The sequence below is a fragment of the Martes martes genome, assembly GCF_963455335.1.
Source record: "Martes martes genome assembly, chromosome: 7".
Classification (NCBI taxonomy): domain Eukaryota; kingdom Metazoa; phylum Chordata; class Mammalia; order Carnivora; family Mustelidae; genus Martes; species Martes martes.
In genome coordinates, this window is record NC_137894.1 from 60,795,265 (window position 1) to 60,818,069 (window position 22,805).

Sequence of the window (22,805 nt, forward strand, 5' to 3'; positions counted from 1 at the left end):
AGGACAGATAACCTATGGGTAGCTGAAGAATCTGAATTCATTGAGTTTAAGAGTTAGATTGCAGATCTTCTTGTGCTTTTTGCGGAATCTCCCATTGTAAGTCAGCTTGGGCAAGCATCAGACCAAAGACAGTCCAACTTTAAAACCAGTGAAAACTGTTGCTCTCAGTAGAACTGACTTAACAGAAGCTTTAAAGTGTCTTAATCAAGGGATTGGATTTCCTAATAGGGAATCTGACATACAAGGTGCAGAGACCTTTTTAAAAGTACAGGCATTATAGTAAATGATCTGTAAAATCTAAATTCTGCACTGTATTTCTGTACCTGTCCGACACATAACAATATTTTTGTGTATGTGATTAGTGTTATACTGGAATAGTTTAAGGAAAGTAGTGAGTTGCCTCTTTAATATAATCTTCCATTGTGAAGTTTATTGGATATTATTTATAAAGCCTTCAGTTAAAGCCATGCTGTAGGCAGACATTCTTCAGTTTAAACACCATAAAGCATCTACCTACATTATAATTCAGAGTCTTTAGATTCTGTCTACTAGTTAGTTAGATTCTGTCAACTCTGTTGATTTAGCTTCCTAGAGTTAATATATATTGTTCACATTGTTTAAATTTAATAGACATTGTTTGAATTGGGGACCATAATTGATGGCTTGCATTTAGTGTCTGTCAGCTTTATGGAACCTATAATTCATGGGGGTAAGTAATTTTTCCATCAAGTTTAAACAGAATTAATAAGATGATTGGGATGCTTCCTTTTAAGTTGTGCCTCTCAGGTATAGTACTGTTATAAACAGATAACATATTTCCAGTTTAGTTTCTGGCATAGTAAACACCACTTTTAAAGGTGGACTTAAGTATATCTACATATTCCATAATTTCTATATTCTACTGTTAACATAAAATAATACAGTGAGTTTACAGGTGCTCAATAAATGCTCACTGATTGACTTTTTAAAAAAATTTTATGTGTTAGAATGTGCATACACATGCACATGCATGAGTGGAGGAGGAGCGGAGGGAGAGGGACCAGCAGACTCTGAGCTGAGCGTGGAGCCCAGTGTGGGGCTTGATCTCACAACCCTGAGATCATGACTTAAGCTGAAATCAAGAGTCGGTTGCTAAATCGACTGAGCCCACCCAGGCGGCCCAACTTTGTGTTTTTTTTGTTTGTTTGTTTGTTTGGTTTTTTTAACTGTATAGTAAAGCAAGTACAGTAAGTTTGGGCTTTTTTGGTACCTGAAATTCCTCAGAAGCTCTCCTTGTGTGTGATTAAGAGGCTTAGAAGACTGACTCCGGGCTATATTCTGTTTTCATATCTGCCTTGAGTGTGTTTTTGTGGGTATGTGATAAGGGGTTAGCTATGAAGCACTCGTAAAGTAGAACCTCAATTTTTCTCCTTTCCCCCTACCCATTCACGAAATTTTACTTTGCTGCTACTTAATCTTAAGATTTATGAAGCTTTAATATATTTGTACCTGAATTTTGTCCACTAGAAATAACACTGAAGCATATACAGCCCTCTGGGGACTCTAGTGATGTCTGTTCAGTATGTATCTATGATTTTTAATGTAGTGCTTGGTTTTTAGTTCTAACCATATGTTATCTTCTAACTCGTTCCTTCTTATGAAAAACAAGTTTGGGATCATCAGTATTCATGGTTTAAAATCAATGTTTGGCCCTGGTTGGTTTTATAAAGGGAGTATTCGGTTGGAAAGTTTAGGTATGTTTGTTTCCCAGTACTTTATTTACTGTTGGATTGCTTTATTTCAGAATAACTGTGTAGAATACATTGAGGATGATGAGGAACAGGTGGACATTGAGACTGTAGAAGAGCTCTCTGAGGAAATTAATGTTTCCCACGTGAAGACCACAGCTGCCCAAACACAGACTTTCAAACAGCCGTAAGTCTTAATTTGTCTTTGGATTTTTGTTTTTTGTTATTGTTGTTTTGTTACCATAAACAAAATTAAATGTTCTGTTGAAGAGCTCTGGATAACTGACCTAGTTTGTTTATAAACCTCTAGCTTTTTTCTGATTAGTAGGTGGAGGGGAGCTGGAATTCAGAGGTAATTACCTTGCCTTGGTTATTGCTAGAAGACCATGTGTGAATGTGAATAACCTATGTTTTTGGAGCCTGACACACGGGTAGTAAAATAGTAGTTCTGTTTGTAGCTATTTAACCTCGGGCAAGTCTTTAATCTGAGTCTTAGATTCTTTAGCTGTGAAATGAGGAAAATGCCTCTAATTTGAAGTATTCTATAAGATAATGTATGTGACTAGGGTAACTGACACAAAAGTGGACTACTCAACAGAAGTTAGTTCCTTTATCTTTTAAGAATAGGCATTAAATTCTGAATTTGGTTACTTTATTGGTTGATCAGGTGAGATACAGTTGGGAAATTTTTATGTGTTCAGATGAGATGAAAATAGAGTATGTTCAGGAAAATTTATCCCATTTTCTATGTTAGTAAACCTTACAGTTTTTAGGGATTGGGGTGTGAGAGATCGATGGAAATAAGATAGAAGTCCTTATTTTGTGCCAGATGTGCTTTTCCTGTTATCTTTTTAACCACCATGTAAAAGAGTAATGAGTTGAGAAAGAGTAATTCTTCATCCCTGATGATGCTGAGAAAGTCTCAGGATGGGGACATAGGTCTAATAATTTTCTTCATTCCAGAGCTATTTGGAGGCTACTTCAGCTGCCAATTGGTTAAGGTTGAAAGAGTTTAAATCTTTTAACAATGTAATTAATTAGACTTAAGGTTAGCAGTATCGCTGGATTATGTTGATTATACTAAAGTTGATTTTTCTGAACAATAGCAACAAACAAATACCATTTATAATAACAAAAAAACATATTTGGGATTATTAACAAAAGCTGTGTAAAATTTTTATAAAATTACTGTAGGACATTGAAGATCAATTCAATAAATGGAAAGATACCATCTTTTTAAATTTGTTTTAATTTTTTTATTAACATATAATGTATTATTAGTCCCAGGGGTACAGGTCTGTGAATCACCAGGTTTACACACTTCACAGCACTCACCATAGCACATACCTTCTCCAATGTCCATAACCCCACCACCCTCTCCCTCCCCCCAGCAACCCTCAGTTTGTTTTGTGAGATTAAGAGTCTCTTATGGTTTGTCTCCTTCCGATCCCATCTTGTTGCATTTTCTTTTCCTGCCCGCCAAACCCCCCATGTTGCATCTCAACTTCCTCATATCAGGGAGATCATATGATAATTGTCTTTGATTGACTTATTTTGCTAAGCATAATACCTCTAGTTCCATCCACGTCGTCGCAAATGGCAAGATTTCATTTCTTTTGATGGCTGCATAGTATTCCACTGTATATATACACCACATCTTCTTTACCCATTCATCTGTTGATGGACATCTAGGTTCTTTCCATAGTTTGGCTATTGTGGACACTGCTGCTATAAACATTCAGGTGCATGTGCCCCTTCGGATCACTACATTTGTATGGAAAGATGCCATCTTAATGGGCTGGAACAATAAAAGGGTCAAGAATAACCAACACAGAAAGAGCACAAATTGCAAAGGAACAGATTGTTAAACATTTAAAAATTTCTTTTACTACACCATGAAAACTGTGAAAGGCAAATTAATAGTATAAGGAAAATATTTGCAGTACATGTTTGACAAAGGATTAGTATCAATGATATAAAATAATTTTTTAAGTCAGTAAGAAAAAGATGAGGGAATAGGTAAGTATATAATGGATACCATAGGCAGGTTATAGAAGAGGAAACCTGGACGACCAGTAAACACATACAGATTTGTTTAACCTCACAAGTATTTAGGGATATACAGATTAAACCACAGTGACTTCATTAGTTTACATCCGTAAGATTGGCGAAAGTTGTGATTTCTCATAGTACTATTGTGTCTAATTGTGGAGCAGTTGGAACATACTGCAGGTGGGAGTGTAAATTGTTATAACCATTTTGGAGAGAGTAGTGTGATATGACTGAAGTTGACTTCCACACCTTTCTTCTAACCAGCAGTTCTACTCTTAGGTATATATAACCTGGAAAAGTTCACACATAGGTACAAGGGGCCATGTATGGGACTATACATTGCAACATTGTTTGCCATTGAGAAAATTGGGAAGCAACCTAAACAATTACTAGAATTCTGAAAAATAAATTTTGTAAACTTCATGCTTAGGGAACACTGTATAGCAGTTAAAATGATTGAACTAGAACTGTGTCTATCAATATGTCAGATATAATGTTGAGTGAAATCAGATGAAGATATACCATAACATATAATGTTTAAAGTGCTACTTAGTATTGTCTATTTAGGGATATGTACATTCCTAGTAAAACTGCAAAGATATGCAAGGTAAAAACTCATTTTGGGGGCACCCAGGTGCCTCAGTCAGTTAAGCCTCCAGCTCTTGATTTTGGCTCAGGTCATGATCTCAGGGTCACAAGATCGAGCCTCACATTTGGCTCTGCACTCATTGCTGAGGCTGCTTGAGATTGTCCATCTCCCTCAGCCCCTCCCTTCCATTCATATGTGCTCTCTACCCCCTCTTTCAAAATAAATAAATCTTAAAAAAAAAAAAAAACCCTGATTTTGAGAGTGTTCACCTACAAGAAGGAAGAGAGGAAGGAAATGTGATTGGGTGGGCTGTATTTTTTTGATGAATGGATAAAGAAGATGTGTGTGGTGGTATTCCACACATAGTGGAATATTCTTCAGCCATCAAAAAGAATGAAATCTTGTCATTTACAACCACATGCATGGAGCTAGAGTATATTTTGCTGAGCGAAATATGTCAGAGAAAGACAAATACCATATGATTTCCCTCATATTTGGGATTTAAAAAACAAAACAGATGAGCATATGGTGGAGGGAGGAAAGAGGAAAACCTAAGAGACTCTTAGAGAACATACTGAGCAGTTGGCCAGGCAGCAGGGGGCGGGAGTTGGAGGGGATGGGCTAGATGGGTGATGGGTATTTAAGGAGGGCATTTGATACGATGAGCACTGGGTGTTGTATGTAAGTGATGAGTCACTGAATTCTCCTCAAACTGGTACTTCACTGAATGTTAACTAAATAGAATTTAAATAAAAATTTGAAATGGAAAAAAAGATTTCCTGTATATTTGAGATGTTTTATTTCTTGAGCTGAGTGGTAGACACCCAGATGTTCATTGTATAATTTGTTTAAACGGGTTGTATATATGAAATATTTCATGGTTGAAAAAGTAATTTGCAGTTTTAGGGACTATTTGAATACTTAGAGAAAAAAGCATACTGTTGAAATAAATCATATTGCCCCATATCATTAGACCTTGACAAAAAGAAGCTGGTTATACTTTCAAACAGTTTGGGATGGCTTTGTTCAGTGAAATAGGTCTTGGGTTATTGAATTTCAGTAAGACATTGGAAAATATTGTCTTTACCTAGGTGCCGTACCCATATCTCTGCAGATGAAAAAGCTGCTGAAAGGAGTCGAAAGGTATTTACAATATATTTAATAGCAGTTACTCAATTAAATTGATAACATTTGTCATTACAGTTTGAAATAACATTCCTCTATTAGCTATGACTTTTCAGGGCTATTTTTTGCCAGTGAGTTAATATAATTAGTTTTTTTCTTCATGAAATTATACTATTGAAGTGCTTTTTTTCCTCTCTTAACTCTCTACTACTAAATAGAATATTTTAGAAGAATAAAATGGGTACAGAGTTGATGAAAATTGATGTGCTTATTTGAAAACTAATCCTGTACTCTAATTGTGTGATGTGAAAAAAGGCTGGCATTCTTTCTTGTCTAGGCTCATGATTTTCAGTGAATAAAAAAATTAATTATTCTCTGAATGATGGCTGGAAATTCAAGGAGCCACTAAATTATGAGCCCTCTTTGCTTTTCTTGATGTATTTGAGTGTATGATGTCACAGCGCCATAATTAAGCAAGTTTTTTTTTCCCCCTCCTTACGCTAAGCGTGGAAGAGAGTTTGGTTGTTTAAACCATTTTCTACTTGTTAGTCTGTTTTTAGTTTGAGTAATATAAAACAGTGATGGATATGGGTTTGAGGTGGAGAGTGGTATTCAAGCCTTTTTTAAAAACCACTGGGTGATTAGTTGGTGTTTGATCTGGTTTTGGGTGGTACATATTTACATGATTGTAATCATTTTGCATATATCACCATATTTTTTTCATTCATCCTAAAACATTTTTCAGATGTAAGAATTTTCATAATACCTTATGTACACAAGCCACTATTTTGTACACTAATTATTACGTGCAAATCATTTGTAGTGTCTTACTATAATTAAACTTGATAATTTTGTATCTTGTATCTTTTCTTTTCCCATACTATACTAATGTGCACAATGAGTTTGACTTTAGAAAGACAGTGATTTTAATGTAAGAGTTTTGGGATATTGTCAGGGTTAGATAAAGGCCTCCAGTGTCAGAAAGCAGTTAGAAACATCAGAGGGGAAAAACACAAAACCAAGAAACTATAGAAGACAGGGAATATAATTATGACTCACTTTGTATGAGTAGTATTCACATTGTCTTCATTTAAGGTAGCCATTGTTAATGATCTTTTCAAGCTTTCATAATTAAATAAAGTGTGGAAGACTTAATTGCAGTCTTGAAAAGTGTGTAAGTACAAAAAACAAATTGAGAGGTGAAAGAGGGAAGAAGAAATGAAGGATACGAGTGCTGATGTCCTCATTTTACAGAGAGATACTGTGTTGATGAAATGGAAAGTTGATACAGAATTATATTCAGGTTGCAAAGGGATCAATAGAAGAATTAGAATTATTGACGTGTCTATATTAGGAAGAATGTGAGATGTTAGAGTGGTGTGAGCTAAATCTTCTGCATAGCAGGAAGTAGATAGTATTGAAAATGGAGGAGTATAAGCTGTATTACTATTTTTTTACTTAGAATATAGATTTAAGAACCAGAAGAAGCCTCTAAAAGAATTAGGAAGTGGTTGTTTTTAAGGATCCAGGTACAAATGTAGGGAACAGTTGGTTTTCATTAAAAGCTCTTCAGATATTTATATTTAAAACCCTATGTGCATCTACTATTACTATTTTTTTTTTTTTTTAGTAAATAACTTTTTAAAAGAGAGAGTAAGAGAAAGAAGCCTAAGGCATACTGAGGGTCAAGGAAGACTTTCCTGAAAAAATGCAAAGTATGACTTTTAAATGTTAAGTTTTGGAGGATAGGATGGGAGGGATAGGTTCAGGCAACAGTTTGTAATGGCAGGGTGGTGTGAGATTGCGTAGTGCGTTTTGGAAACTGCTAGCACCTGAGAATGGTTGGAGAGAATGGTGATTTAGGAAGAGAGGCAGTTGATCCTTTACCAAATTGTAAAAGATCTTAAAGCATTTAAGAAAAAAATTTTAAACCTGTTTTCCATAAATTAAGATTTTGTTGAAATTTTTCATGTGATTTTTGTCATGAAAACAAGTTTTAATAATAAATTACACGGGTAAGTTCTTTTTAGATTTCCCTCTTCAAAGTCTTCCTCATTTGAGAACCACTGAAATTTGAGCTGCGAAGTGATTTATACTGTTGGTTACCAGATTTAGAGGAAGGATAGACTGATAGTAAGATGACCAACATCAAGAGGCTATTGAAATAGACAGATAGAAAACAGTAGATATCTAGTATGTAGTATGGAACATTGCCATTCGGGATGGAGGTAGAGGGCCAATACGAATGAGAGATAATCAGGTGGCAATCTTTTGTTTGGATAGGCTCCACCAATTCCTCTAAAACTGAAGCCTGATTACTGGAGCGAAAAACTACAAAAAGAAGCAGAAGCTTTTGCTTATTATCGCCGGACACACACTGCCAATGAGCGTCGCCGGCGTGGTGAAATGAGGGATCTCTTTGAGAAATTGAAGATCACGTTGGGATTGCTTCATTCTTCCAAGGTTTCCAAAAGTCTCATTCTCACTAGGGTAAGTGTCATCTATAAATGACCCACAAATGACAATTTGACTAAGAGAATCTTCTAGACATAGAGAAAGAGACTATGAGAAAGAGAATCCATCCTTAAGAGGAGATTGAAATAGAGCTTGTATTTAACATTTGAATATGGGCTAGTGAACACCCAACAGATCTCTTAAGGGGAAAAGCCCTCATGTTGAGTCAGAGCTGTTTGTCATTTAAAGTCAAGTTCTTAACCAGCCAAACTAACTTCAGATTAAGTCAGAAACTCTGGTTAGCTCTACTTACCACAGTTTCTTTACGTTGGTGTTCTCCATAGCATTTAGGATGATTTACCACAGTGAAAAGCACAACATAAGAGGTATTTTAACATAGTTTTCACAGTTGCCAGTCATTTTATTTATGTTATTTATTTTTAGATTTATTTATTTTAGACAGAGAGCAAGTGAGCAAGAGCAAGCAGTGGGGAGGGATAGAGGGAGAGGGAGAGAGTGTCTTAAGCACACACTGCTGAAGCCAGAGCCTGACATGGGGCTTGATCTCAGGACCCTGAGACCACAGCCTGACCTAAAACTAAGAGTCGAATAGGTTAACCGACTACGCCACTCAGGTGGTCCTAGAATAGTTTACCACAGTGGAAAGCACAACATAAGTGATAGATAGATAGATAACTTTTAATGTTTCTGATTTTTAAAAATATTTTATTTATTTATGTGTGAGTGAGAGAGAGAGAGAATAAGCAGGCAGAAAGAGAAGCAGATTCACTGCTGAGCAAGGAGCCTGCCCTGGAATCAAGACCTGAGCAGAAGGCAGATGCTTAACTGACTGAGCCACCCAGGTGGTCTACATAGGTGATATTTTAATAGTTTTTAAAAATAGTCGCCAGTCATTTTAAAAGGAAATCTGAAATATCTACAGTAATTTCATTTAAATTACTTCTAAGTAGAAGTTGGAGGAGTACAAGGCAAGCCTCACGTCTGTCTAGAACATAATTACTGCAACCAGATTTTACTTACTAGGTGCTGATTTAAAGTTGATTATTAAAATCTAAGCAAAGTAAAACGTTTTGTATCTCCTTGTAGTAGTAGAAACACCTATGAAACACTCAAGTGATGCTTTTTGGAAATAGTCGTGTTCCTTAGAAGTATAAGTATACTTATATAAGTATAGCCGCCTACAGTTTAACAAAGCAATTTCTGAAGTATTAAGAATTGTTTTAAATGACATAAAGTTTACTATAAAGTATTAGATTAAAATTTTTTCATTGAAGAAATTGTGTAGGCCTTACCTGTTTATAGGAAAGAGCAAATCAATTCACATATTAATTTTTTGTTTTTAGGCATTCAGCGAAATCCAGGGACTAACAGATCAGGCAGACAAGTTGATAGGACAGAAAAATCTTCTGACTCGAAAACGAAATATTTTGATACGGAAAGTATCATCTCTTTCAGGTGAGATACGTGAATGATACCTGGTAAAAAGAGTGTAATACAACATCTTTAGGAGGAGAAATCCTCAGTAGACATTTCAGATACTTCTTAGCTTATGGCTTGGCTCCTAGAGCTAACAGTTAACCTTTTGAATGGGTGGGATGTTTCCTCTTGCCTTCCATAGTTTTGGGGAATATAGTTAAATCAACTGGATTTCAGTTGACTCTATTTCTCATTATTATATGGGGTCCTATAAAGAGTGACAGTTTATTCCCTATCAACCTATAGGTAAGACAGAAGAAGTGGTCCTGAAGAAGCTGGAGTATATTTATGCAAAACAACAAGCACTAGAGGCACAAAAAAGAAAAAAGAAGATGGGATCAGATGAGTTTGATGTGTCTCCCAGAACTAGCAAACAGCAGGAAGGATCTGCATCATCTGTAGATCTTGGACAGATGTTTATAAATAACAGGAAGGGGAAACCTTTGATTCTTTCCAGAAAAAGAGACCAGGCCACAGGTAGGAGGGACTTTTTTTTGCCTGCCTTAATATAGGTGAATATCATTTAGTTCAGTGAAGTAAGTCATCTCTTATCTGTAATTTTAGATTTAATTAAATGAATTAAAGGTAGGTTGTATAAAAAGAATATTAACTACATTAGATTTTAGTTTCTAGCTTAACATACTCAAGGAAATCTTCAGAAGTTACCGGTTATGGTAACATGTAAGACCTGCTTTTGATAGCAGTCATGTTATCCTAATGTTTCAATGAATGTTTTTTTTAAGCTGCCATCCTTTTGTACTTTATATCCAAACTCTTGATTTCCCTGCAGTTTTTGCTCCTGAGTTGAATTGTCTTGCTGAGACAAATTGGAATTTTTAAAAAGTTTAATTTTGTTGAGTCAGCCTCCAGATTTATCCAATTGCCTATCAGTGAATTGCTATTAAGGAACAAAGTAAATTGGTTTTAAGTTACTGTTCTCTCCTATATTGATTTTGGAAATGAGGCTATTCTGCTTTTATATTACTTGTTTATATCCTTAAGAGAATAGTATTTCCTCTTTTACTCTTTGTGTTGCCCAGTGTGTGAACCAGGAAATCTAGGAAAGTACTGAGAGATACTAAAATGAGGTAGTTTTAACTTTGCTAAGAAAGAATTTTAATGATCAGTTAAGTCTAGTCCACCTCATTTCATAGATGGAAAAACAAAGTGTAAGGGCTAGAAACTTGTACTTTGTTAGAGGTGTGTAAGAAAAGCAAGCCTGAGGATAGAATTATGCTTGCCTTCATCTAGATTAACTATCAAGACTGTTGGAACCATTCCAATGAAAAAGTGGTTGCATGTTGAGTTTTTCTCAACATAAGTTCTGTCCCTTAGGAGAATCAGTGCACAGGTAACCCATTATGCAGTGAAAAGTGGTTCAGGAAATAAATTACAAGTTGAGGGTCCCTAACCAAATTTGAAATTTATTTCTTGCCTTTTAAGTCAGAGCGCGGTTTTAGGGATATCTCCTAGACTTCTAGGTTTTATTAGCGTAATCGAAGATCTTCTATCCTTAACTTATTTCTGATTTTCCTTACAGAAAATACCTCACCCTCTAACACTCCACACACCTCTGCTAACATTGTGATGACTCCGCAAGGGCAGTTGCTCACCTTGAAGGGTCCTTTATTCTCAGGACCAGTGGTAACTGTTTCTCCTGCTCTCTTGGAAGCTGATCTGAAGCCTCAAGTTGCCACCAGTGCTGTGGCTCAATCAGGTATGTTGTAAGTGTTGTCTTCTTTGGGTAGGGAGAAAGAGTTACCCCTGGTTTAAAAAAACAAACAAACAAAAAAAACGCTAACAAACAAAAGGAGTTACCCTGGTACCATTGTGACAGAGAAAGCTTTTGAATGAGTTCTGTAATGATAAAGATCTCTTATATTTGCCTTTTCCTTGGAAAGAGTTGACCCTCTTTTTATAACATGTTTGGCTCTATTGATTTTTTTTTTTAAAAACCTGGGATTGGGAACTGTTTTGTGATTTTTAGTTATTTCTAAGTAGGAAAAACATGAAAAGAAAGTAAAAGGAAGATGAAGAGTCATTGTTTTAGGTTTTGGTGTTGATAAATATTTATTAATTTTGTGTTATAATCTGAGATGGTGCACTTCTGCTTTACCAGCCTGATTCAGTTTGAGCACCACTCCCTTTTGGGGATAAGGAGTAGAATTGAAAAGGAAGTCTCAGTTTGATGATTTAGGTTCTAGGCACCTAAATTTCTGTTAAGATAAAAGGGTATCTTTACCAGTACTAATACTGCTAAACCCATTCTGGAGGGGTCACCTTTTCTTTTACAGTGCTGCCTCTAGGGCTTCATTTTACCCTCAGAGTAGCAGTTAATTGGGTGAACAGAATCAAGATACAAGTTTGCCTCAGAATAAAAAAATAAACTGGGGAGCATTTCTATAAAATAATTAAATAAGACTTTAAATAAAGACTGTTAAAGAGTCCTTTGGTTAGATCTTACCTGTTTTCTTGTTAAGCTAGGTTCATAATTTGAAGAGCTAATATTTCATCTTCTTGATAAAAGTAAACTGGTGAGGGACACCAGGGTGGCTCAGTCATTTAAGTGTCTGCCTTCGACTCAGGTCATGATCCCAGCATCCTGATATTGAGCCCTGCATTGCAACAGACTCCCTGGAGCCTGCTTTTCCCTCTCCCCCTGCCTGCCGTTCATCCTGAGTGCTCTCTCTCTCTAAAATAGTAAAATCTTTTAAAAAAATAAAAATTAAAAAAGTAAACTGGTGAATTTTGACTACTAAATCTCTCAGAACTCTGGTCATTGGGTATGAATGAGAGAGGGATGCTTACCACTGTAGATCTAAACAAATTTTTTTTTCCCTCCCCCAGAAAATGACGACTTATTTATGATGCCAAGAATTGTTAATGTGACATCATTGGCCACAGAGGGAGGTTTGGTAGATATGGGTGGCAGCAAATATCATGAAGTTCCTGATGGCAAGCCATCTGACCACCTGAAAAGTACTATCAGGAATGAAGATAACTCCTTTGAAGATTCGGGTAGAATCTCTTCCAGAAGCAACCATAGAGAAGGCAGAATGGCATTGGGTCCAACACCAGTTTTTCTGGCGAATAAAGATTCTGGTTTTCCACAGATAGTTGATGTTTCCAGTATGCAAGAAGCACAAGAGTTCTTACCCAAAAAGATTTCTGGTGAAATGAGAGGTATTCAATATAAATGGAAAGAGTGTGAATCTAGACGGGAGAAACCGAAGCCAAAGGAGTCTACGTTTCATAAATTGAAGATGAAAGATCTTAAAGACTCAAGTATAGAGATGGAACTGAGAAAGGTAGCATCTGCTATAGAGGAAGCAGCGCTGGATCCCAGTGAACTGCTAACTAACATGGAAGATGAGGATGATACTGATGAGACACTGACTTCTTTGCTCAATGAGATTGCCTTTCTTAATCAGCAACTAAATGATGACTCTGTTAGCCTGGCTGAACTGCCCAGCTCTATGGATACGGAGTTCACAGGGGATGCTCGACGGGCTTTTATCAGTAAGCTTCCTCCTGGGAACCGAGCAACTTTCCAGGTTGGCCACTTGGGAACTGGTTTGAAAGAGTTACCTGATGTACAAGGGGAGAGTGACTCTGTCAGTCCTCTCCTCTTGCACTTGGAAGATGATGACTTTTCTGAGAATGAAAAACAACTTGCTGAACCAGCCTCTGAGCCAGATGTCCTTAAGATTGTTATTGACTCCGAGATAAAGGATTCCCTCCTTCCCCACAGGAAAGCCAGTGATGGAGGGAAGAGTACTTCTGGTGTCCCTGCAGAGCCTGAAAGTGTGTCCTCGCCTCCTGTCCTACACATGAAGGCTGGCCTAGAAAACAGCAGCACCACAGATACTTTGTGGAGGCCTATGCCAAAGTTGGCACCTCTAGGTTTAAAAGTAGCTAATCCCTCTAGTGATGCAGATGGTCAGAGTCTCAAAGTAATGCCTTGTTTGGCACCTGTAGCTGCCAAAGTTGGATCGGTTGGACACAAAATGAACTTAACAGGGAATGACCAGGAATGCCGGGAGAGCAAGGTGATGCCTACACTGGCACCTGTTGTGGCCAAATTGGGCAACTCTGGGGCCTCACCAAGTTCTGCAGGGAAATGAACTTACTTGTCCTCAGGCAGAAGCCAGGCTATGAGGGAAACCTTCTTTCTCTATAAGCATCTCTTTGTGTCATGGAACTGTGATCCTTGACTTTGATGCGGTGGATGATGGTAGAGAAAGAGGGGTAGGGTGCTGACCTCGGTATTAGAAATAACTACTATGAAATTCTGATCATGTTAAAATGTGTTACCTCACTTGTGGTGCTGGGTCTCCTCATCCTCTCTAAGAAGATGTGATCCATTACTGAACACGAGGTGCCCCTCTTACCTAAGGAATTCATAACAAGACTCTAGGTCCATAGTGGTTCCTAGTTCTTCCCTCCCAGATTAAAAGCTGCTTGAGACTTTGGAGTTGCTATGGGCTGAACTGTAGTGGATAGCTATTGTTTTAAGTGGTTTAAGTCTGAAATCCAAGGAATGTGATGCACTTGTGCAAAGGGATCCAGAAGAGATAGTTTTTAGTTGGTGTTTTAAGAGTAGTGGGAGAGAGGATGGGTACCATGGAATACCAAAGTGAAACACTTTGTGTCATTCAGCAAAATTTTCTCTTCTTTTTCCCAAGTAGCTTCCATTCCCTTATTTTTTCAATCAGAATTATAAACCCAAGCCTTCTGGTAAAGTAGGAATGCTTTTAACTTTTAATACTAAGGTGATTATTTTGAGATGTTAAGGAAAATACTAGTTTCCCCTTACTGTCTGGGTGTTGAAAAGACATTTCATAGTACCAGGGATTTCTACCTGGAATATATATTTTGGAGATAGGCATAGAGGGAGCCCTCCCCTTTTCACAAATCACATCACTCAAAAGACAGCTAAAATGAAAAGCATTCCCTGCCCAGACCAGAGACAGTGGCCAAAACAAAAAATTGTGGGGCTGGATGTTTCCCAAATCAAACCAGCCTCCTGGTGCTTGAAGGTTTCATTCACTATTACCTGCACAGGATGTAAAGAAAAGGAAAGTCACAGTAGGCACTCTTTACCAGGGAAATGAGGCAGTATTTGAATCACAAGATATATTTTTTATTATCTGCTACCATGGATTCAATGATCTGTAGAGCTTTTTCACTCATTAGCTGTCAGGGTATGAAGGACTGACAGCCTGTAAAGATAAAGATATTTATATTTTTGTATAGTTGTTTTCATAGATTTCTCAAAGGCTGAAGTTTTCAACCTAGAAGATGAGATTTGTATTGAGTATAGAAATGACGTTTCCTATCTAGTTTGTAAATAATCATGGTGCACTTGAGGGGTCTCTTGGAAACTCCTGGGGGCAAGAATCACTATTCTGAAAATGTATAGATTGGGATTTAGCTGCTGCATTTTGCCTTTCTTAAATAATTATATTTTGGAATGTAACCCCTGTTCTGTCTTCATTGACAGGATTTGCTTGTGTTGTGAAACACTAACACAAGAGCTTCCAGTGCCTGGGCTGTGCCTAGGTGATGCTGTTTCTTCTGCATCCCCCCACCCCTTGCCTTCTTTATGCCAAATCCCACTCAGCATATCTTCAGACATAGTTTGTGAGACCAGCTTTGGAATGGTTCTAGCCAGTGAATTAGTACTAACATGGTTGGTTCCCTTTCTCATAACTCTGGTAATCAGCAGATTGAAAAAGCGTGGAAAATTTCCTCCGCAAATTACAGTGAGAGCAGATTCATTGTTGGTTTTGTGCTACTTGCCTTTCTAGACCTGCTCATCAGCATTCAACCTTCCCTCCTTTAAAGGTTCTTGAAGAAGCTTGAAGTAGGTAATGAGTGCCCCTCAGCTTCTCATTATCCCTCCCACTCTACCTAGCAGATTTCATTCAATGCCTTAGCCAAGGAGTCCAGCACCTGTCTCCCCTGCTAATAATTGTCCTTGGAGATTCTAGTACTTTAATCCAGGTATCGCAGTTTCCCATTATTAACTTGCTTGTCTCGTCCTCACATTTCCTCCTGACTTCCCAAGGCTCTTGTTACGGCTTTTGAGGGTCAGCCAAGGAGAAGGCAAGTGAGTTGAATAATCCTCAGGAAAAGAAGGACCATTCTGCTTCTGAACACTGTTTCCTTTTTTTAGAAGAAAATAGATAAACAGGTAATAATCAGTTCTTGATGGGAAGATAGTTGACATGAGAGATGTACAAAGGTGGAAATGAGAGATGATTCCACATGTTTAAGGAAGGCTGCAGATGTCTTTATAAACTCCCAAGATAATGGCGTTTTCAAGACCTCTTAGAACTACTAAGTTGTGAGGGCTAATTTGGAGGGCTCAGTCTTTACAACAGTCCTGCAGTCTTGACAGAAATCTCAAATCTCCAAAAACTCCTACCCTTTAACCTTACCCCAGGAGAAACTGAAAATGACATGTATGATTATGAAAGATGTAGTTGAGTGAGAGGAGTTGAGGAATTGGGAGGATAGTGAGCTCTCACCCTAACACTATAAGAAGCATGATCTCAGTAGACCAATAATTCGCCTTTTTATACATCTGTAAATAAATGGAATGTTTTTAAGAATATAATTATGTCAGATTTAGCCTTTTCTTTTATATATTAAATATATATCTTTCCTTTTCTGCTTTTGAAAAATGACTTATTTTTTTAGAAACGTAAGAACAGGTTTGGTGAGTGGAAGGCAGAATGTATAAACTTGAAATAAATCAGTTATAATAATTAAAGCAGGATTTGTTGGGAGGTTTGTGCTGAGTTGGAGCAGAGAAATTTAATGCCCTGAGTCTATGAGAGAGGTGCCACTGAAGTAGTTTTATCATAGGAATTCCTTGCTGTTTTCAAAGTGTCTGACATGCCGTTTGGGGGAGATTTTTGCTAATTATAGCATGTTTTACATGGAGACTTCAAAATTTTACACAAATTGACGGCAAGTGTTTGTCTCAAGAAGTTCTAGAGTGAAGAAAGGCTAGCCTCGTAATATTAATGTGTGCAAGGTATACCAGTTACCTTAGAGAATAAGGAGACATAAACAGTCTGAGGGGCTAAGAACAATAAATGTTCTTGAAGCAAAGTACATGTTAACCAACAAGTATCAGGATTTACAAAAAGTTTTGTTAAAGGGGTCCTTCAGACATTGAGATGAAGATAACAGATGAAGTCTGTGTAGTATGTATTATAAACTTCATGCAAATTACTTTGGGTAAATGTATAATAAATTCAGGGTTTTCCCCCGTAGAACTATGAAGGAAATACCTGGCAGGCTCTTCTGTAACAAGTTTGAAAATGTTTTGAACACAGATGAAAAGCAGATAATCCATATATAATTTGGGGCAGTGTTTAGTAGTTTTTTTTTTTTTTTTCTCTCTCAATTATATTGGTTAAGATAATTGAATGGGATCAGGTGAATAGAGACGTAAATGCACTTTGAAGACGGGTCTGAAAACCGGTGATAACCCTTGTTCCTCCCACCCCAGATTAAAAAACAATGCAGAGTAGAGTAGGCAGCATCTTTTCAGGTACTTTAATGGAGAATGACGGATAACCAAGAATCTCAATACCTTTCTTGCACATAATTGTTGATTTCGAAGAAAATGCTTGTGAGGGCATCAAATCTTCATGTTATTGTATTATCTCTAATGAAATTTACATGAACACAAATGGCTGGATACAGAGAAAATTAAAGCTGAGGTACACAGACTCTCACTACCATTTGGAGAAAAAGATCAGTCAAAAATAAATGCATTTTTAAAACTAAGGGGAATAATTTGATATAAATTCTGAACTGAGGCATGTTTATAGTATATTAAGTATGCTTTAACTGCTCTACAGAGGTACATAAGCATTGAGTAATGGTGTGATGGAGGCGTATGTGGAGGGTTAGAAGGCTAAACCATGGAATGAGTTGGGTATTTTGAGACAAATCTAAGCTCTACTAAATTTCTTATATCATTGCAAACTGCTGTTAGAAGAGATTATGTTAAATAGGAAAGCAGTCTTGGAAGCATTGTTTTGAGATCCATCCTGTTTCCAACTGCAGGCATTGATCTCAGCTGTCCCACAGTGCCTTGCATGTGAAGGTGCTCAATAAATATTTGAACTGATGAGCAAATGTTTACTCCAGGCTGTTAGTTTTCTAGGATCTTAGAATTGCACCTTTTTGCATGTTAAGCCTAGAGTGAATTTAAAAATCTGGTCTAATGAATATAGTGCAAAATTGTATGCATCTCTTCCTAGACATCTACATTTTAGAATATGACAACCATGTATGTTTAGGACATACACAGGCAGAATAAAAAGTGAAATAGTGTATGGATGGTGAAATACTTATATAAGGGTCAACTGCATTTGCAGGGTGGGTTGGCAATTAGTTTGGAGAAAAAGGAATAGCGCTTTTATTCGCACTAGACCTAGGATTACTATTTTCTGAGGAATTAATTCATGAAGCATGGGAACAGCCTACAGCCTATTCCCATATTGAAAAGCTGCATGGTAATCTAGACAATAAATGGATTAAATGGTGAAGAATTAAAAATACATGGTTTTTGTTGGCCTTAGACTGGAAGTACGCAGATTCTAGACTTAGAATATCTCATTACAGTGTTCTTAGTTTTTCAGCCAGATCATTTTAGACAATGAAAGGAGCTTGGATTTGCCTCTACAACTTCAGATGAGAGTAATTTGGGGAACATTTTTTCTAAGGGGATAAACCAGGCTAACTTTGGACAGGAAATGACCAATGACACTTTGTAAACCTATTCGCCTGGCCACAAATGATGTGAGAAAACCACTAGTGGACACAAAAACGTGGAGAGAATTAGGCACAACCGAGGGTGGAGGTGGGCAGTTGCTGGGGCATGTAGCACACAAGCAAGGACGGCAGGTGGCACCATTTACTAGTGTTAAATTTGTTTGCCTCTCCCCCTGTCCCCCGCCCCCAGTAGAGATAAAATAGTGGCAAGGAATTGAAGGAACCAACTTTCCATTGAATACTCTGACCCTTGCCTCCTTCCTCAGATTTGAGAAATAAATGGAAAATCCCATTTTATGTTCTATTATGTCTGCAGTGTGTGGTGGAAGAGAAGGAAGCCTCATGCCTCTCCTAGCTATTGCCAGTTGGTTGTCTAGGAGATGACTTTCCTGATTTTTGTTTCAACTTGTGGGCTTTGCAGATCTTGTTTTTAATACATGGCTATAATACACCCAAGTACATACCTCTTTTGCTAAGGCATCATCTCCCCCAGGGGCTCGAAAGATTTGGATAGGGTGAGACAAGATACACAGTAGCGTACACTTTGTCTGGGGCCCAAGTCTTTTGGCTTACGTTAACCTTTTCATAGGCCATCTTGAAGTAATAATGACGCCAGAGGGCTTCTAGAAAACAAACAGGCTGAGACACCAAAGAATTAATATGTAAAGAGTATTTCTGTGCAAGCGCTTCATTCCTCTCCCCCACAATGAACTAGAAAGTTCAACCTACACCACTAAATCTAGTGAATGCAAGCTTGACGGTGACCTCGCCAAAGTAACGATACTAGGGAAAACAGTAAATTTTGAAAGAAAACGGTAAAAATCTGGATCAACAAAGTCCTTGTTAACTAGGTGAGAGAGTGCGGTGGGATATTGGAGCCTAAAGAAAACAAATGTATCTCAGGAGCATTCACTTACCTCACACATCTAAAGCTCAATTCATGGCTATCATTTCCTGCCCCTTTTCAATCATGGCCAATCAGGTTGCCCCCAGTTCAAAACACTTGTTATAGATCTAAAGAGTTACGGGAGTCCTTTCACGTAGGTCAAAGCGCCGGGGGAGGCGGCGAGCAGAAACGATTCTAACCCCTTTAAATTCCAGCGCTTGGGGTCGATGGGAGCAGAGCCTTGTAGCTGTACCTCAACCTTGTAATCGTGAGCTAGGAGTTAGTTTAGGCTGAGGTCCCCCGGGCCTATCAAAAGCCAACCGCAGCACCCTGGGGGCGTGGTTACCGTCTTGCTGGAGCTCTGGGAAGAGCACTTCTCTGGAGGACCGGGCCTCATAATACCATAAAAGGCTGGTTCTCTCAATTCTGAAGCCATGTTCTGGTGACCTTCCTTTAGGAGCGCTCCCCGCGACTGCACTGTGCGAAACCCTTAGTTTTCGAGTCCCATCTCTGCTTCCTAGGCCCTTTCACTGGCTCCGCCCCCATAAGCCTTACTGGTCCACTCTCAGAACGCCCTCCTGGTTACAGACCGCACCCACTCGCCTCGGCTCCGCCTCACCAGCCCGTAGCTTGGCCCAGGCGGTAGTTCGCGTTTTGAGCCGCTCGTGCCACCATAGCTGCTGCTGCCGCTGCTGCTGCGGAGCCGAAATCGCCGAGCGCGATGCCTGAGGGCGCTGTGAGCGGGGTGCCCCCCGCGCCCTGGGGCTGGTGAGGCTGAACCCGAGCGGGGGCGCTGGCGAGTTGCTGGGGCTGCTGAGGGAGGTGAAAGAGTAGGGTCCAGGGCTCCTGCGGAGGGCGGAGAGCGAGCTCCCGAGGGTCGGGGGTGGGGGAGGGAGGCTCCCGTGGCAGAACGGGTTGCCGGGCCACTGCGAACCCCGCCGCGCCGAGCGTCCCTGCGGCCGCCAGCTCAGGTGTCCAAGCCCTGGGTGGACTCCTCGGTGGCCTCGGCGGCCTCCTTCTTTAGACACTGCAGTTGCCATGGAAACAGTTGGGAATTAACGGGGAGCAGACCAACCACAAGCCCTACTAGGGCCAATCCCATCCCTCTGGCTGAATGCCTCTGGCAGGCGTGGGCCTGGTATTTCTTTGCAGCTCAGGCCTTCCCCCCCCCCTCTTTTTCGTGGGTTTGTCCTTCAGACGTAAGAAACCTCGCAGGGCTTGAAGGCAGGTGTGAGGAGCAGGGAGAGGGTAATGCCTAGAGATAAGAGCTGCAGACAGGGCTAGGCAGAAGGTAAGGTGGCCTCTGCCATCTCAGGTCAGTGGGAGGGCATACTGGAAGGACCTGTGGAGTGGGAAGGCAGTGCCGCTTTTGAGACAAGTTCCAAGACTGGGCCAGGATCTGTCCCCGGGGGCTCCTCATCATGATGGCTGTGGAAGGGTCAACTATTACCAGCCGAATCAAGAACCTGCTGCGATCCCCATCCATCAAATTACGCAGGAGTAAGGCAGGAAACCGGCGGGAGGATCTCAGCTCCAAGGTGAGTCCTAGTATTTGGAGGCACCCTTTCCAATCGTCCCGTCTTCTCTTCCATGTTCCTCTTTCACCTTCCTCTTTTCTTGGGAGAGAGGAGAACCAAAACTCCTGTTGGCTCTAAAGGATCAAGTGTGCCCATCTCTGCCTCTCAAGGAAGCAATGATTTCATTTTAGGTTAAAGGAAAAAGAGCAGCAGGAGTGGGCATGCCGAGATTTCTCCATGAAAAGGAATAAGAGGAGAGCAACCTAGGTTCATTTGTAGCTTTGCTACAAACTAAGACTGTGCTTGGGGAAGCCAGTCCATAAGTGATGACTCAGTTTCCCATTTTGGATAAAGTAGTGGGACCACATACCCTGTGAAGGGCTAAATTGTGACTAAGGCAGCTGCAGGTGTTAGTGTCATGGCTGAGGTTATGCAAGACAGTAGTAGCAGAAAGAACACCTAGTTTGAGAAATTGGCTTGCTAAATTCTTTTGCCTGGGGTCAAAACAAATTTGTCTCTTCAAGAAGCCTGATTTAATTTAACTGGAGCCTCTTGTCTGCCTAGGAATGATAACATGCAAGGAGCCAGGTATCTGCCAGCAAAACAGTTCTCCTGGTTTGTCCTTGAACATTGCCTGTCTTACTCACTCTGTGCCTAGCGCTGTTACACACACCTCCCAACCCAACACTCCAGAAGTTCCTTAGAGGCCAGTCCTTTTCCATCCCCTCACTTGTCTGGGTGTAGGTCCTTATGCTTTCTTCAACTTCGTTGTGCCCCCACAACTTTGGGATTAGAAAAGTAGACCAAATTTATTTAATCCCTGAAGGAACCTAGGGCTTTGTTCCCATAGAATCAGGTTAGACTTTTGTGTCATATTAGCAGCCAATAAACACAGTAACCTTGTGCAGTACAGGATTGCTACAGGGAAAGGCATTGGAAACAGCAGCATTTTATTGCCTTGCCTGTATCTCTTCAGAGGATGAGTAGGGCCAATGAGGAATAATTTAGAGTGCTCATGTACAACATGGAAGGATTCCGGGAAGGCTTAGTTCGGATCTCTGTCCTTTAACAGAACCTTACTTCGATGTGGTCAGAAGGAGAACAGCCTTCCTGTATATTTCAGCAGAGGTCATATTGAATTGAAATTAGCCACAAGGTTTCATGGCAGTGGAGTTGGTGACCTTTCTAAGGACTCTAATAGGAATTCACTGTTCATTATTCTCCAGAAGTAGGAGAATGAGCTTGGAACTTAGAAGCTGCCTTAGATTTGACTGTCTTCGCTCATTTACTGTGTTGGATCATTCTTAGTACTGCAAACTCTGTTATTCTTGGCTGGTAACTTGACAGTGACTACTACTATTGGAGCAATCTTCTCCTATGTTTTGGCCTCTTTTTCTGACCAAGAATGCTATAGGTAGTAGAAATGTGTAATGGGAGTTTATTCCTCAGTGTTAATACTATAATTTTGGTACGGAATTCAGAAGGTACAGTCACCATTCTTTAAAACTTCCCATATCACTCATCATTAAAGGACTCAACAAATGTTTATTCTGTGCCTGTTATGTATGGAATCAGTGACGAATAAAACATCCTTGCCATCAAAGAGCTTGTGGCTAGTCAGATATAGAAACAAATAATTACAACTTGGTATGTTTAATTGCTGTCCTAGAAATAAGCATAAAGGTCTTAAGAGCAACACATGGGAGGGAACCTAAGTCAGCTTAAGGGAATTAGAAAAGACTTCACAGAGGTGGGGATGCTTGAACTGTGAGTCCTGAGACAAGAGAAGAGGAGAAGTTCTCTAGGAAAACAGTGAAAAAGAGTATCCGTCTGGCATCACCATTAAACATCCCTGTTTTCAAATAGAAATTCAGTGTTTCAGACTGCTTTAAATGGCTTTGTTTGTCCTAGAGCTGAGAATGAAGGAAATACTTAGCTGAAGTTGAATGACCCTTGAGTAGTCTGACAGAGCAAGAGTGCTGGTGTCTATCTTTAGCACCCAAAAGTGGTTGCTGGTTTTGTGTGCCCAGGACCCTACAGATGCCCGACCCCCCCATACTCATTGAACTCTTGACTTAAGATGATTCTAAAAGCCTATCCTGTGGTAATCCACATAGGACCTGATGTATAAAGCTTTGTGAGCTGCTCTACTATGTGGT

The 22,805-nt window shown here is 39.3% G+C and overlaps 2 protein-coding genes across 2 annotated transcripts in view; both read left to right on the plus strand.

Annotated features, from left to right (window-relative positions):
- Positions 1 to 16,122, plus strand: part of MGA (MAX dimerization protein MGA) — a 103,804-nt gene extending 87,682 nt beyond the window's left edge. The window contains exons 18-24 of the mRNA XM_080808788.1: positions 1,784 to 1,914; positions 5,460 to 5,511; positions 7,777 to 7,983; positions 9,312 to 9,423; positions 9,691 to 9,921; positions 10,985 to 11,161; positions 12,292 to 16,122. Coding sequence (XP_080664914.1) covers positions 1,784 to 1,914; positions 5,460 to 5,511; positions 7,777 to 7,983; positions 9,312 to 9,423; positions 9,691 to 9,921; positions 10,985 to 11,161; positions 12,292 to 13,568 — 2,187 coding nt within the window. The 3' untranslated portion in view covers positions 13,569 to 16,122. The remainder of the gene's footprint in view (positions 1 to 1,783; positions 1,915 to 5,459; positions 5,512 to 7,776; positions 7,984 to 9,311; positions 9,424 to 9,690; positions 9,922 to 10,984; positions 11,162 to 12,291) is intronic.
- A 3,711-nt stretch (positions 16,123 to 19,833) lies between these two features.
- MAPKBP1 (mitogen-activated protein kinase binding protein 1) overlaps positions 19,834 to 22,805 on the plus strand; it is a 48,462-nt gene continuing 45,490 nt past the window's right edge. The window contains exons 1-2 of the mRNA XM_080807990.1: positions 19,834 to 19,897; positions 20,445 to 20,667. Coding sequence (XP_080664116.1) covers positions 20,551 to 20,667 — 117 coding nt within the window. The 5' untranslated portion in view covers positions 19,834 to 19,897; positions 20,445 to 20,550. The remainder of the gene's footprint in view (positions 19,898 to 20,444; positions 20,668 to 22,805) is intronic.